Source organism: Acomys russatus, chromosome 15, assembly GCF_903995435.1.
Source record: "Acomys russatus chromosome 15, mAcoRus1.1, whole genome shotgun sequence".
Lineage (NCBI taxonomy): Eukaryota > Metazoa > Chordata > Mammalia > Rodentia > Muridae > Acomys > Acomys russatus.
Genome location: NC_067151.1, coordinates 63,167,580 through 63,181,383, shown reverse-complemented (window position 1 = coordinate 63,181,383; position 13,804 = coordinate 63,167,580). Strand labels below are relative to the sequence as shown.

At 41.3% G+C, this 13,804-nt stretch overlaps 1 protein-coding gene across 3 annotated transcripts in view; it reads right to left on the bottom strand.

Moving 5' to 3' along the window:
- Gatad2b (GATA zinc finger domain containing 2B) overlaps positions 1–13,804 on the bottom strand; it is a 72,028-nt gene that overhangs the window by 12,088 nt on the left and 46,136 nt on the right. For all 3 annotated transcript variants that reach the window (XM_051157591.1, XM_051157592.1, XM_051157593.1), the window contains exon 2: positions 5,182–5,517. In XM_051157591.1, the coding sequence (XP_051013548.1) occupies positions 5,182–5,516 (335 nt within the window). In that variant the 5' untranslated portion in view covers position 5,517. The remainder of the gene's footprint in view (positions 1–5,181; positions 5,518–13,804) is intronic.

The following is a 13,804-nucleotide window of genomic DNA, read 5'->3' as shown; positions in this document are numbered from 1 at the left end:
GTATCAACTCTGAAACATACAGCCTCCTGGAGAAGGGTTAAACCAAAGACACACTAGCCAGAATATTTAGTACCTTCCTTGAAAAGAAATTCATCCAAAACTACTTTGTCATCTAAAATCCTTCACATAGACTTTTCTTACTCCCAAATCTATTCACTTGATAACCCTTGTTTTTATTTCTGCAGCCCAGTTTTAAAATTCTGCAGAATTTTATATATTAAACAGGATATAATGGAACTTGAAAAATCTAATTTCCTTAAGATCCCCAAATAAACAAATCTATGCTCCCACCTTTCTTGATTTGTTTGTTTTGAGACAGGGTTTCTGTGTAGCTTTGCTGTCCTGGACTCACTTTGTAGACCAGGCTGGCCTTGAACTCAAAGATCCTCCTGCCTCTGCCGAGTGCTAGGATTATAGGTGAATGCCACCACGATCCGTTTTTTGTATAAAACAAGTCTCATGCAATTGGCTGGCCTCCAAACCCTGACCTCCCAGTCTCTACACCCCAAGCTCAGTGACCTCAAGACCGCAGCAGCACGCCTGGCTTTCTTTTGTGGCACTGGGGTAGAACTCAGTGCTTCCCAGATCCTCAGGCATACCTTTAGTTACTGAGCTACAGCTACAGCTTTTGAGATAGAGTGACTGGAAGTGTGTAAGTCTAGGACAGGTTGATGAGCTTGCAGGTCTTTAAAGGGAACTTAAAACCCAAAAGCTAATAGGTTATTAGTTGTAAGACTCTATGCACTGTTTTCTCAACGTTTCTTGTTTTTCTTCTCAGGTCCTTCTGGAACACAAAATTATTTTATGTTGTCGTGTGTGTTATTGGGAATCAAGCTAGGACCACACACATGCTAGGTAAGCAGTCTCCCATTGAGCAACATTTCTAGCCCCAAGAAGCCTTTTTTTATGTTTCTAATTTTAATTAATTTAACATCTGTACATCCAGGGAGGGTACAGATGTGGCAGTCAAGGGCAACTTTGTGGAATCAGTACTGTCCTTCAGTAGTGAGGTTCCAGGAATTGAACTTTGGTCATCAGCTTTGGTGGCAAATGCTTTTACCCACTAGCCCATCTTGATGGCCCCTACGGCCCAGGCTAACCTTGAACTCACAACAAGTACCCCCTGCTTTCCTTTCCGAAGTGGTGGAACTACAGCAGGGGCACCACCATTCCTGGTCTCACCTAAAGAAGTCTTTTTTTTTTTTTCTTCTGGATTTTTGAGACAGGGTCTCTCTGGGTAGCCTTGGCTGTCCTGGACTCACTTTGTAGACCAGGCTGGCCTCGAACTCCTGACTGCCTCTGACTCCCAGAGTGCTGGGATTAAAGTCGTGCGCCACCACTCCCAGCTAAAGATGTCTTTTAAACAAGGTATCCCTGAGTGAGATAAGCCTTTACTTTCTCAACAGGGTGAACCTGAGTTACTAGTGGAGGGAGTAAGGAGACCGACTACACTGTGGACTAGGAAATGCGCCTGGATTGCACTGCAGCTACAAGTCAGGCAGCAAGCTGAAAATACGAGTTAGAGGAAAAATGCCACTAGAGTAAAAAAAGAGCTTTTTGGTCTCTAGACCAAATAACCTAAACCAAGTGCCTAAATTTAAATGTGTACATGTTTTACTTGTCATGTCTATGTTTCTTCATCTTCTCACACCAGGTGAGCAATTCTGAGGCCTGGAAATCCCCCGTTGATTTACTTCATTGATTTTTTATATCATTAATTGTGGCATTATGAAATTCTGTAACAAGATTGTTTCTAAGGTTAAACATTCTTCCCTGTACTTCTGTTGTTGAGGCTGCTTGGTGGCAAGATGGGCAGAGATATTCCTAATTGGACATTTTAGAACTGTGTGACATTATCAGTTACTTACACTAGCAAACAACACTAAACAGTATTTTATGCTTAGATACAACCAGACACAGATAGATGGCATAGATAAGGCAAAGCCCATGTCAAGTCTTGATTCCAGTTTGTTTATTTTGGTTTTCTGAGTCAGGGTTTCTTTCTTTACATAACCCTGGCTGGCCTGGAACTCACTCTGTAGATCAAGCTGGCCTGGAACTGGGAGATCTGCCTGTTTCTGCCTCCTAGGTGCTGAAACTACAGACATGTGACACTGTGCCAGGAATCCAACATTTTTAAAAGCACTGGAACATGCAAGTATTAAATTTTTACCTGCTAAGAGATTATTAAAAGCTAACACCAATTGTGTTTCAATCTGGCATATTCCAAGAAGCTATAAAGCTTCTAATTATTATTTTTTTTGTTTGTTTGTTTTTTTTGTGGTGGTCCTGGCTGGCCTTAAACATCATCACTGCCTGGCTAAAGCTCCCAATTCTTATCCCAGTAATAAAGCAAACAAAGAAGTGTGCCTACGTGATGTGCCTGGGTGATGCAGATCTGGGATCCCAGGGCAGGAGCAAATGGATGACTGCAGACTCAAGTCCTACCACAAAACCACCAGATAAAAAAAGTTGTTTCTCTACCATTCTAAAACAGTAGTTGTACTAGTTTCACTTTACTTAATATTTAATAAATAACATGTTATTTCACAGATACCAGAATTTACCCCATTAGTGGTATTTAAGCAACAAAGACAGAAAGGTCTCCTGTTACAAATTCCACCTTCCATATTTTTTCTTTTCTTTTCTTTTTTTTCTTTCTTTTAAAGATTAATTTATGTGCACCAGTGTTGCCTACATACATGTAGGTTCACCACATGCATCGCTGGAACCTCAGCAGTGAGAAGAGGGAGCTGAGTCTCCTGGAACTGGAGCTACAGATGGTACTCGTGCTGGACCTCAACCCAGGTCCTCTGCAAGGGAAACAAGTACTCTGACTGCTGAGCTGTCTCCAGTGGCCCTGTTTTTATCATATCAGAGATCACTCTTCTCCTTAGTTCAGTCTTACTGAACAGCTTGTGGGGATTGGAAAGAGATGCCATTATACTCAATGCCCACTATGAACAAATAACTTACACAGAATGGGTTTTTAGGGCTATAAGACCTTTTTTGGGGCCTAGCATCTTATGCATGTTAAGTAGGCACTGTATTTGCAAGCTGCATGACCAATCTTAGTCTGACTTTTGAATAAATATAATTAAACAACATTTCCAGCTTGTTGAAGTGGTGCAACAATGTGTCTATGAAGAATGTACTTAAAGAGCTTCAGTTTGAGATATGAAAAAAAATCCTTCTATTTCATCCACTTGCTCTGAAAGACTGGATGACTATGGGGCAAACGGGCTGCTAAGGCCCCTGCTCTCATTCATCCACCCCTCAAGAATATAAGGTTGGTCCACTCATACAACAATTCTCTAAGACTACTTTTAGCTTCCAAGGACATTTCTTCTAGGATCACTAAGGAATTTATCTTAAGTTTGTTGTTGTTCTAAAGATTTATTATTATTATGATGTATACAGTGCTCTGCCTGCATCCAAAAAGGGCACCAGATCACATCACAGAAGGTTGTGAATCACCATGTATTGCTGGGAATTGATCTCAGGACCTATGAAAGAGCAGACAGTGCTCTTAACCGCTGAGCCATCTCTCCAGCCCCTTATCTGACTTTTTTTTGTTTTGTTTTGTTTTTTTGTTTTTTGAGACAGGGTTTCTCTGTGTAGCCTTGGCTGTCCTAGACTCACTTTGTAGACCAGGCTGGCCTTGAACTCACAGCAATCCGCCTGGCTCTGCTTCCCGAGTGCTGGGATTAAAGGCATGAGCCACCACGCCCAGCTGTATCTGACATTTTTATAACTGTTTTTTAATACTATTACCAAGAGTAACTACTCCATGGTTTTTGCAGTTTGTTTGTTGTTTGGTGTCTTTAAGAGTTCCGGGACAAGACGATCAGGACAAGAAAGAAATACATGTAAGGCTGTAACTATTCCTTCTTTCTTCCCCTCTTCCATTAGTCTAGTTTGTTAAAGAAACCTGCTTTGGATTAGTGCCAGGAAAAAGGGAGCAAGGTCATATGAAGGAAAGGAACTATGGTCAATTCAAGCCAGAGGACATAGATCTTCTTTCAAGAAGTTTTAGGATATCAATCATCATATGGTAGAAAAGGAGCCTGTGAAAATGTGTGTGTGTGTCAGAGAGAGAGAGAGAGAGAGAGAGAGAGAGAGAGAGAGAGAGAGAGAGAAACAGACAGAGAACAGGAATGAACACATGTATACAAAGGAATCTGTATGTAGGGGTTGAGAAAACTGGTACAGCTAGAGCAAGAATGTAGAGACCATATGTGGATAATTTTCTTTTGACACAAAACAAACCATGTCCAAGATTATTATTTTTTTTTAATGTAATAGAATCTGAGATATATAACAAATAGATCCTAAATATCCTTGGAATGTGAAAAAATTGAAGGAAAGACTTTGGGGGGGGGGGCAGTACACAAGGGGGGCGTGTTTCAAGACAGGGTGTAGCCCTGGCTGTCCTTGTCCTGGGACTTGTTCTGTACACCACGCTGGCCTTGAACTCAGAGATCCACCTGCCTTTTATGCTTTCTGAGTGGTGGGATTAAAGGCATGTGCCACCACTGCTGCCTGTCTGACACCAATTTCTTTGCTTTAATCTTACAGCCATCTTTGGGGGAGGGGGCTCAGACAAAGAAACATATTAATTGGGCTAGGATCTTAAGCCACCTTATTCCAGAAATGACCTTTTATTGTTTGTTTAAAGAAAAAGATGTCTACACAGATGCCCACATAGGTTAGAAGAGGGTTTGGATCCCTTGGAGCTAGAATTATAGGTGGCTGTGAACCATTTGATGTGGGAGTTAGGATTTGAATGCCAGTCTTCATGGCTGTGCAGCAAACACTATTAGTTATGTTGTCATCTCTTGGCCCCCAGAAGTAATCATTTTATCATAGGTAAGAACTAAAACTTTGTGAGCTACTAGCTTCATCTGGAAATGAGAGGAACTTATGGTCAACTGAAACCAGAGGACACAGTTCTTCTTTCAAGGTTTTAGGATATCATCAATCATCATATGTTGAGGCAAGAGGACTGCCACATGTTCAAGACCAGGATGGCTATAGTGTGAGACCCTGTTGCAAACAACAAAATTCAAAAGGGGGGCAGCTTTAGGATGAAAAGTACCTTCTCACTGAAATTCATCCCATTTTTACAAGCTTATTTTAAGAACACTGTCTATGCCTGGAGGCAGCTAAACTGCTCCATACCTCCGTCTAGCACTCATATCCACAGGCTCATCATTGATGTTTTCTTTGCCTGGCCTTCCAGCAGTCCTGCTGTCTCCATGAGGCCTGATATTTCCATTGAGTTTTTCTTCATAACCCTTGACACTACTGCCATCTTGTTTGGTAGGTAATTCATGTGGCACCTCAAGATTTGCCAGATCTTTCCTTTTGAGCAGTGCCAACATTTTCAGACGTTCCATGGCCTCATGGCCCTCCATTTTGAGTCGTTTTGCCAGGACATCATCTCGTTCGTCTGCTGGGTCCAAACTTCTCTTCAAAAGATTCAGACGAAGAGCATCTTCTGTCATTCTATCCATCCTATAAAAAGAAACACACAAAAGAGATGAGAATCAAGTTCTTTATGTAGGGTGTGAAGTGTTAAGGTAAACACATTTGAAGTCACAGATAACAGAGCTAACTTCCAGTGCTATTACTGTCCTATGACATCTATATTAATATAATCTTTCTACAGTCAACTTCATCAGTGAAAACAAACTTCAAAAAACACTGTAGTCACCAAGGCCTTTAATTATAAGTGCTCTTAAAAAAAAGACTGTGTACACCTGCAGGCCAGAAGAGGGCATCAGTTCCCAGTATATAGATGGTACCCTCTTCTGGCAGACAGAACATTGTATACATAATAAATCTTAAAAACAAAAAACAAAAAACAAAAAAAACCAAAAACAAAAAAACAAAAAAAACAACCAAACAAACCTCAAAAAACAAACCACCACCACCACCACCAAAAACACTCAAGCTGAGGATGCTAGAGCTCGCAGGAGGCAATCCCAGCACTTGGGAGTCTGAGTCAGAAGGATCTAGAATTTAAGGCCAGCCTGAGCTATAGTGACAGATCCTGTATGTAAACAAACAGGGGCTGGAGAAGTTATTAAAAGTACTTGCTGCTCTTGGAGATGTCTGGGGTTCAGCTGTCCCAACACACATGGCAACTTACAAGCATCCTGAAAACTCCAGTTCCAGACAATCAAGAGTTTTCTCTGGGTTCCCAAGAGATGGCCCAGCGGTTAAGAGCACTGGCTGCTCTTCCAAAGGACCTGGGTTCAATTTCTGGCACCCACAACTGGCAGCTCACAACTGTCTATAACTCCAGTTCCAGGACCTGACATCCTCATAGATATATATACAGGCAAAACACCAATGCACATTAAAGAGGAAGAGGAGGAGGAGGAAGAGAAGAAGTAGTCCTCTCTGGTTTCTGTAGGTTGACTCAAGCACATATTCAGTTCTTCAGTGTATATATATACACACACATATATATAAATGCAGCCAAAACATGTGTACACAAAATTTTAAAAGAATAAACTGAAACAACAACAACAAATAGAGCTAGCAAAATGGCTTACTAGGCAAAGGTACTTGCTGCCAAGCCTGATAATCTGAGTTCAGTCTCAGAGCTCACATATGTATATATGTATATATAACTTTATTTTTTGGGCAGAGTCTCTCTATAGTCCTGGAACTCACCATGTAGAAAAGGAGGGCCTTGAACTCAGAGATCCGACTGCCTCTGCCTTTCCCAGTGCTGAGATAAATCTCTTTACTAAACCAGCATAATCTAAGGCTGGGTGTGGTGGTGCATATCTTTAATCCCAGCACTTGGGAGGCAGAGGCAGGTGGATCGCTGTGAGTTCGAGGCCAGCCTGGTCTATAAAGGGAGTCCAGGACAGCCAGGGCTATACAGAGAAACTCTGTCTCGAAAAACAAAAAACCCAGCATAATCTATACCTACATCCTAAATATTGTCCTCCTACTCACAGATAGGTGTGGTCTTCATCTGGCATTACGGAAACCTCTCTTTGCAACAAACAGCAAACATTTTAGAAAACCACAACCTATCAAAATGCAGAGTTCTAGAGCCTATCTACAACTCCCATACTTAAGGCTCAGGGACTTGGTCAGAAAAACAAAACAAAAAACAAAAAACCCAGAAGAGCAAGGAGTTTTACCATGAGATTGTGTCTCCTAGAACTATGTCAGAAGCTACACTCATAGTCTCAGCAACATGACTGCCTTAAAAGTTGAACAAGGAGAACAACAGCTGTGCTAGCACTGATGAGGGAAAGCCCAGGTGGCCTCAAACGTATATAAACCACAGGCAACTAAGGAACGCTGAAGAGCACACCAACTGGTTATACAACACCAAACAGCCCTGAAAATATCCATACAAATAGTAGTATACAGATGAGCCTTTTTATCTACCTTCAATTCTACATAAATCTAGATTTAAAAAGAAAATTTAAGACACTGTCTTTTCTTAATCGTCCTACTAGTATCACCAAAACCTTACGAGTAGTTTCTTCCAAGGAAAGTTCATTAAGACTGAAGGAAAACAACTCAAAACACCTTCATGAAGTCCCCAAAGCTGACCAGATTCACTCTGTTCCTCCCTTCCCCAAAATACATAAGCAGTAAAGATTACAGAGAATCAACTCTCAGACCAGCCAATCTGCCTGGAGACCGAAAGTTTTACACTGCCTAGAACAGTGTTTCTCAGCCTTTCTAATGCTGTGACCCTTCAATATACCTCATGTTGTGGTGACCCCAACCATAAAATTATTTTCATTGCTACTTCATAACTGTAGTTTTGCTGCTGTTATGGACTATAATGTAAGTGTCTGTGGTTTCCCATGTTCTTAGGTGACCTCTGTAAAAGGGTCCCCCAAAGGTGTGGTGACATACAGGTTGAAAACTGCCTCACAGAGGCGCAGACAGCTCCAACCTGCTGAGCTGCTATAGGGTATGTGTGCACTGTGCTCCAGGTTTCCATCTTTGTGAGCTGTCACCCATGCTTTAATGATACAGCTGTCCTTCAGACATTTCTACTACCATAACAACCCTTCACCCATATTCCTGTAAATAACCCTAATAAAATTCATTTGTCCATCAAGGTGGACACTGATGGTATCTGTACTTTGGTCTGTCATGGGCTCCCCATGTGGGATGAGCAGATGTGGGTGTTGTATCTCCTCAGGAATAGTCTGTCACATATAGCACTCCCTAATCTTGCAATAAAAAAAGTATGCAGTACATTGTTGGAGGACGGTCCAAGTGTGTCTTCAAATGCTAATTTCAGTGCCTTGAATCTAGTTATTGCCCTGCCATGGACATTGTTATGAATCTTGAACTATCTCCTGTAATCATGTGATTAGGAATGTTCCCCAATTATCCCTGATTGGCTAAATAAAGATGCTGAAGCCTATGACTAGGTAGAAGAGAGGGAGGTGGAGGGTAAGGGAAGAGAGAGCGAGAGAGCGAGAGAGCAAGAGAGCGTGAGAGTGAGAGAGAGAGAGAGAGAGAGAGAGAGAGAGAGAGAGAGAGAGAGAGAGAGAGAGAGAGAGAGAGAGAGATATCACCATAAGGCAAGGTGGGGGTGAGAACATAGCTGCAGAAACAGACTGATGGACCAGAAGCATTCCCCCTCCCAGTAACAGATTGCCAAGTGATTGGTTTTTGTGTGGGGTTTAAAGGTACTAGGATTAGAGTAGCTCAGAATCTGTCCAGCATAGTGTTTACAGCTTAAAATAAATCATAATCTCTCTGTGTCAGTCACTGGGGAACTAGGTGGTTAAAGAAAACTACTGCCATGGTACATGGGGTGGTACACATCTGTAATCCCAGCACTTGAGAGGCTAAGGCATGCAGACTGCCACATACTGATACCATCCTGAGTGAGGTTCAGGCCAGCCTGGGCTACAAAATAAAGCCCCACTTTACAAAATAAATCAAAATTACAGGGCAGGATTACATTTAACCTACCTAATTATTTTATTTTATATTGTACTATGTTGCTAAACTATCAGATGGCTCCCCTATGATCTTGTGTCTTGTCTGGGAGCAGGAGTCTGTTGTTACTGTCCAGCAACTACCAGGATTATAATATTGCTACTATCAATAAATATCAAAACTCAAAAATTCAAGCATGATTTTTTTTTTTTCAAGACAGGGTTTCACTGTGTAGCTTTGTCTGTCCTTGACTCGCTTTGTAGACCAGGCTAGCCTCGAACTTAAATTTTAAAGGCATGCGCCACCATGCCCGGCTCAAGCATGATTTTTATATACATTGTAGGCTCAGTTTTCTTAATGAATATATTTTATTACAACTTATTAACTAACCAAAACAATAGAAACAGAGGATTAAAGAATAACAAAACCATAAGGATATCAGTTCTAAGGAATGATTCTCCTGGCATAATCAGCAGGATTTCTTCTGCTGGAACCTGGAGTAACCAGAACCCAGAACCCCAGCAGGAGCTGGAGCCCTGAGCAGTTCTCTCTAGGAGAAGTCTCGAAGCGGAGCAATTAACAGCCAAAGCTATCTGAACTCTCCTAAAAGCTCTGCCTCCAGTTCTGGGCTCTTTCCCCCCCCCCCCCCCAATTACATATACAGTGCTCTGGCTCTGCAGGCCAGAGGAGGGCATCAGATCACATTATAGAAGGCTGTGAGCCACCGTGTGGTTGCTGGGAATTGAACTCAGGGCCTCTGGAAGAGCAGACAGTGCTCTTAACCACTGAGCCATCTCTCCAGCCCCTTGGGCTCATTTATATATCTCCTCCCAGAGTCTGTTCACGGGATCTTTTCAGCTGGCAACAATCACGCTCCCGCACGAGGTGGTTGGTCTTCTAGTGGATTAACCTCATCTGTTCTCTCACAAGACTGTTCCGATCCCACATTTGGGATCATAAAAAACAGGTTTATCTCTCCTTCAATACATTGTTTTATATAATGTATAAATTATTTTTTGAACTATCAAAAGTTGAGAGACCATCTATATAATACTTTTGATCCTAAGCCCTGCCCTTTTGTTACTTTTGACCATAGTGTTTTATCACAGCAATAGATACCCTAAGACAGTACAGTATAAAACTAATACACAATGAAATCTTAAGCAACACTACCTAAGTTACTAAACCGTATAAATTCTGTTTTCTTACACTGAATTTGAATGAGAAGATACTACCTTTGATGTATTACTGCCAGGAGCCATCTTGTGACCAAGAAGAGAGAAAAGCAGCCTGCTAGTGATAAAGCAGACACTGTGTACTATGGAACACAGTGATTAGAACTGATTACACAGCTGTACCAACATGTCAAAGTGCCCTGAAGCTAGCCTGTGCATTCTTTTGTTTTTTGTTTTTTTTTTTTGTTTGTTTGTTTTTTGAGACAGGGTCTCTCTGTGTAGCCCTGGCTGTCCTGGACTCACTTTGTAGACCAGGCTGGCCTCAAACTCACAGCGATCCGCCTGCCTCTGCCTCCTGAGTGCTGGGATTAAAGGTAGAAAAATTGCTAAAAATGGCACCATGAGCCGGGCATGGTGGCGCATGCCTTTAATCCCAGCACTTGGGAGGTAGAGGCAGGCGGATTGCTTTTGAGTTCGAGGCCAGCCTGGTCTACAAAAATGAGTCCAGGACAGCCAGGGCTACACAGAGAAACCCTGTCTTGAAAAACCAAACCAAACCAAACAAACAAACAAAAAGGCACCATGAAATCAAGGTGAAGATATTAAAAAAAAAAAAAAAAAAGTTGTTTATGTGGCACATAAACAAAAGACTCCCAGCTCAGGCCAGCATAGATACATATTTGAACAGGCATAGGAAGCAACTGAAGTAACGTGTGGGGACGAATCAAACTACTGAAAAAGAATATATAGATAGAATAGAAAGGGGCCAGATTAGAACCTCAATTTAAGTGTTAAATGATTATAGAAAATGGGTCAGAAAGAGAGAAAACTAGAAAACCATGTTATGTTAACAAATTAAAGTGACAAAGGAAAATAATTAACGGTGTCAAATGCAACAAGAAGCTCTGCTCAGCCAGTTAAAAAATGCTTGTTGGTTAATCCTAACAACCTAAATTTGACCCCTGGAATCCATGTTAAAAGTCAGAAATAGGGGTATAAATCTGTAATCTCAACACCCCTAAGGAGAGATGGGAGGAAACAGGAGAACTGCCCAGAAACCTTATAGGCCAGCTAGTCTGTAGCACACTAGAAAAAACAGGAGACCCTGCCTGCAACAAGGTCCCCTATGGTGACAACTGACTCCTGAAGTTATTCTCTGACCTCAAACACCATTCACACAGATCATATACACAGCTGTACAGTAGGTTCAAGGCCTGCCTGAGATCCATGAGACACCATCAGAAAACAAAACAAGCCAGATAAATTGGCATACATTTTTAATTCTAGCACTAGCACTAGGGAGGCAGAAGCAGAGGCAAGTGAATTCCAAGGCAGCTACGGCATTCAAGTGAGGATCCTGTTTCAAAAACAAAAACAAAAACAAACCACTTCTACAATTCCCATTTCTGCCTAAAATGACATAAGAAGTAGAGTTACATCCCACTTAAAAAAATTAATAAACAAATCCATCTTAAACAGGGTTTTCAAGGCACTAGACACCAAGCAACAAATGTTAGTGTAAGTGACAAGGAACAAATGAAGTAATCCCTATAGCTGCCTTTGTTCACTGACATGAAAGAATGTCTAGGGCACAGTTCAGGAAAGAGAAAATGGGGTGGAGTTTAGTAAGACTGAGTTGAAGAGATGGAGCTCTGAACGACTAAGACAACGGCAGCCCACGGCTCAAGGACAGGCTCTCACAGAACACACAGCAGTCCAGAGAGCTCCTAAACGAGTCTCTTTACATATTGAGGGACTCAAAAGAACTGACTAGGCCAGACCTGTAATCCCAGCACTCAGGGAGGCAGAAACAGACAGATCTCTGAGCTCCACAAGCACAAAAGAGAAACAACAAAATGTACAAAGATTCTTATCAATAACTCATCTAATATCTGAGATAAAAAAATAAAATGGACATAAGGATAATCTGGTACCTACATAAAGACAGACATATCCTTAATACAACAAAGTGGAGTTTAGAAATACACTACATAATATTTGTGGTAAAGTTATTTAACACTAGTGCAAGACCTTTGAATCAAAGAATAGCTGTTTCAAAAGAAATAACTGGCTATGTATTCACATGCAAATCGATCAGTGGGAAATCACCCTCCCCAACTCACACTAGCAAAAGCAGAACAAAGACCTAAAAGTAAAGGTTTAAAATGTATTGTTCTTTTCTTGTTTCTTTTTCAAGACAGGGTTTCTCTGTGTAGCTGTCCTGAAACTTGCTCTGTAGACCAGGCTGGCCTATAACTCAGAGATCCACCTACCTCTGCCTCCCAAGTGCTAGGATTAAAGGTGTGTGACACTACAGCCTGGCAAAAATGTAAAGTTCTTAGAATAAACACAGAGTAAATCTCTGCCACCTCAGATTAAACAATATTTTTTAGATACCAAAATAATAAACAAAGAAGATAAATTGCATTTTTAAAAAATTTAATATTTTATGTACTTTCAAGGACAGTAACAAGAAAGTGAGTGCTGAGATGCAGCTAAACTGTAGAGTGCTTGCCTAAACATCCCAGGCTCGGTGAAGAAAGGGGAAGAAGAACTGAACAGAATGGTATATCTCAGCATTATAGAGCTGAAATTGGCCAGCCTGGGTTACACACTGAGACAATGTCTAAAACCCAAGGTTTTGTGATTGGAGAGAGAGCCTGGTGTTTAAGAGCACTTGTTCCTGCTGAGAAATCAGGTTTGGTCCTTAGCACCACAGGGTGGTTTACAACCTTACCTATAAATCCAGTTTCAATGGGTCTGGTACATATACATACATGCAGATTAAACACTCATATATAAAAAATAAAATAAATAATTAAAAACAATAAATAAAGATAAAATACAAGCCTGAAGACGTAGTTCATTGGTGGAGCACTTGCACAACAAGCACAAGGACAAATTTAGTCCTCAGTACAAAAAACCCAGTGAATGAATGATGGGTCAGAGTGAGTCCAGGCAAGGAAGCTAATAATTCAGAGAGACATTTCTCCAGATACACATAGGCTAATGAGGACACAAAGATCTCAAAATGATCAGTCACTCAAGGAAAGGAAAACCAGAACCAAGATACAGACAAGCAACATGGCTCAGTGGATAAAGGCACTCACAAGCTTGAGTTTATCCCTAGAACCCACATGAAGGTGAAAGCAGACAGTCAACGCCACAGAATTGTTCTGTAATCTCCAACATTTAGCTGTGTGTATGCGCGCGCGCGCGCACACACACACACACACACACACCACTTTCACAACAACTAGGCTAGCTATAACATAAAAGACATAATAAAAACATTGGGAAACAAGTAGAAAATGTAAAGGACTCAAATATTGCTGCTGGCAATGTAAAATGATGAAGCCATTTTGAAAAGGAGTTTGGCAGCCAGGTTTGGTGGCGCACATCCTTAATCTCAATACCAGGAGGCAGAGGCAGGCGATCGCTGTGAGTTAGAGGCCAGCCTGGTCTACAGAGCAAGTCCAGGACAACCAAGGCTGTTACACAGAGAAGCCCTCTTTTGAAAAACAAAACAAAAACCAACCAACAAACCAACAACAACAACAACAACAACAACAAAAAAAAAGAAAGGAAGGAGTTTGGCAACTCATAATACAACAATTCTATTGATAGTTATATGTTCAACACAGCAAAAAACAGCAACTTGATGGGGGGACCTGGCACATACTTTT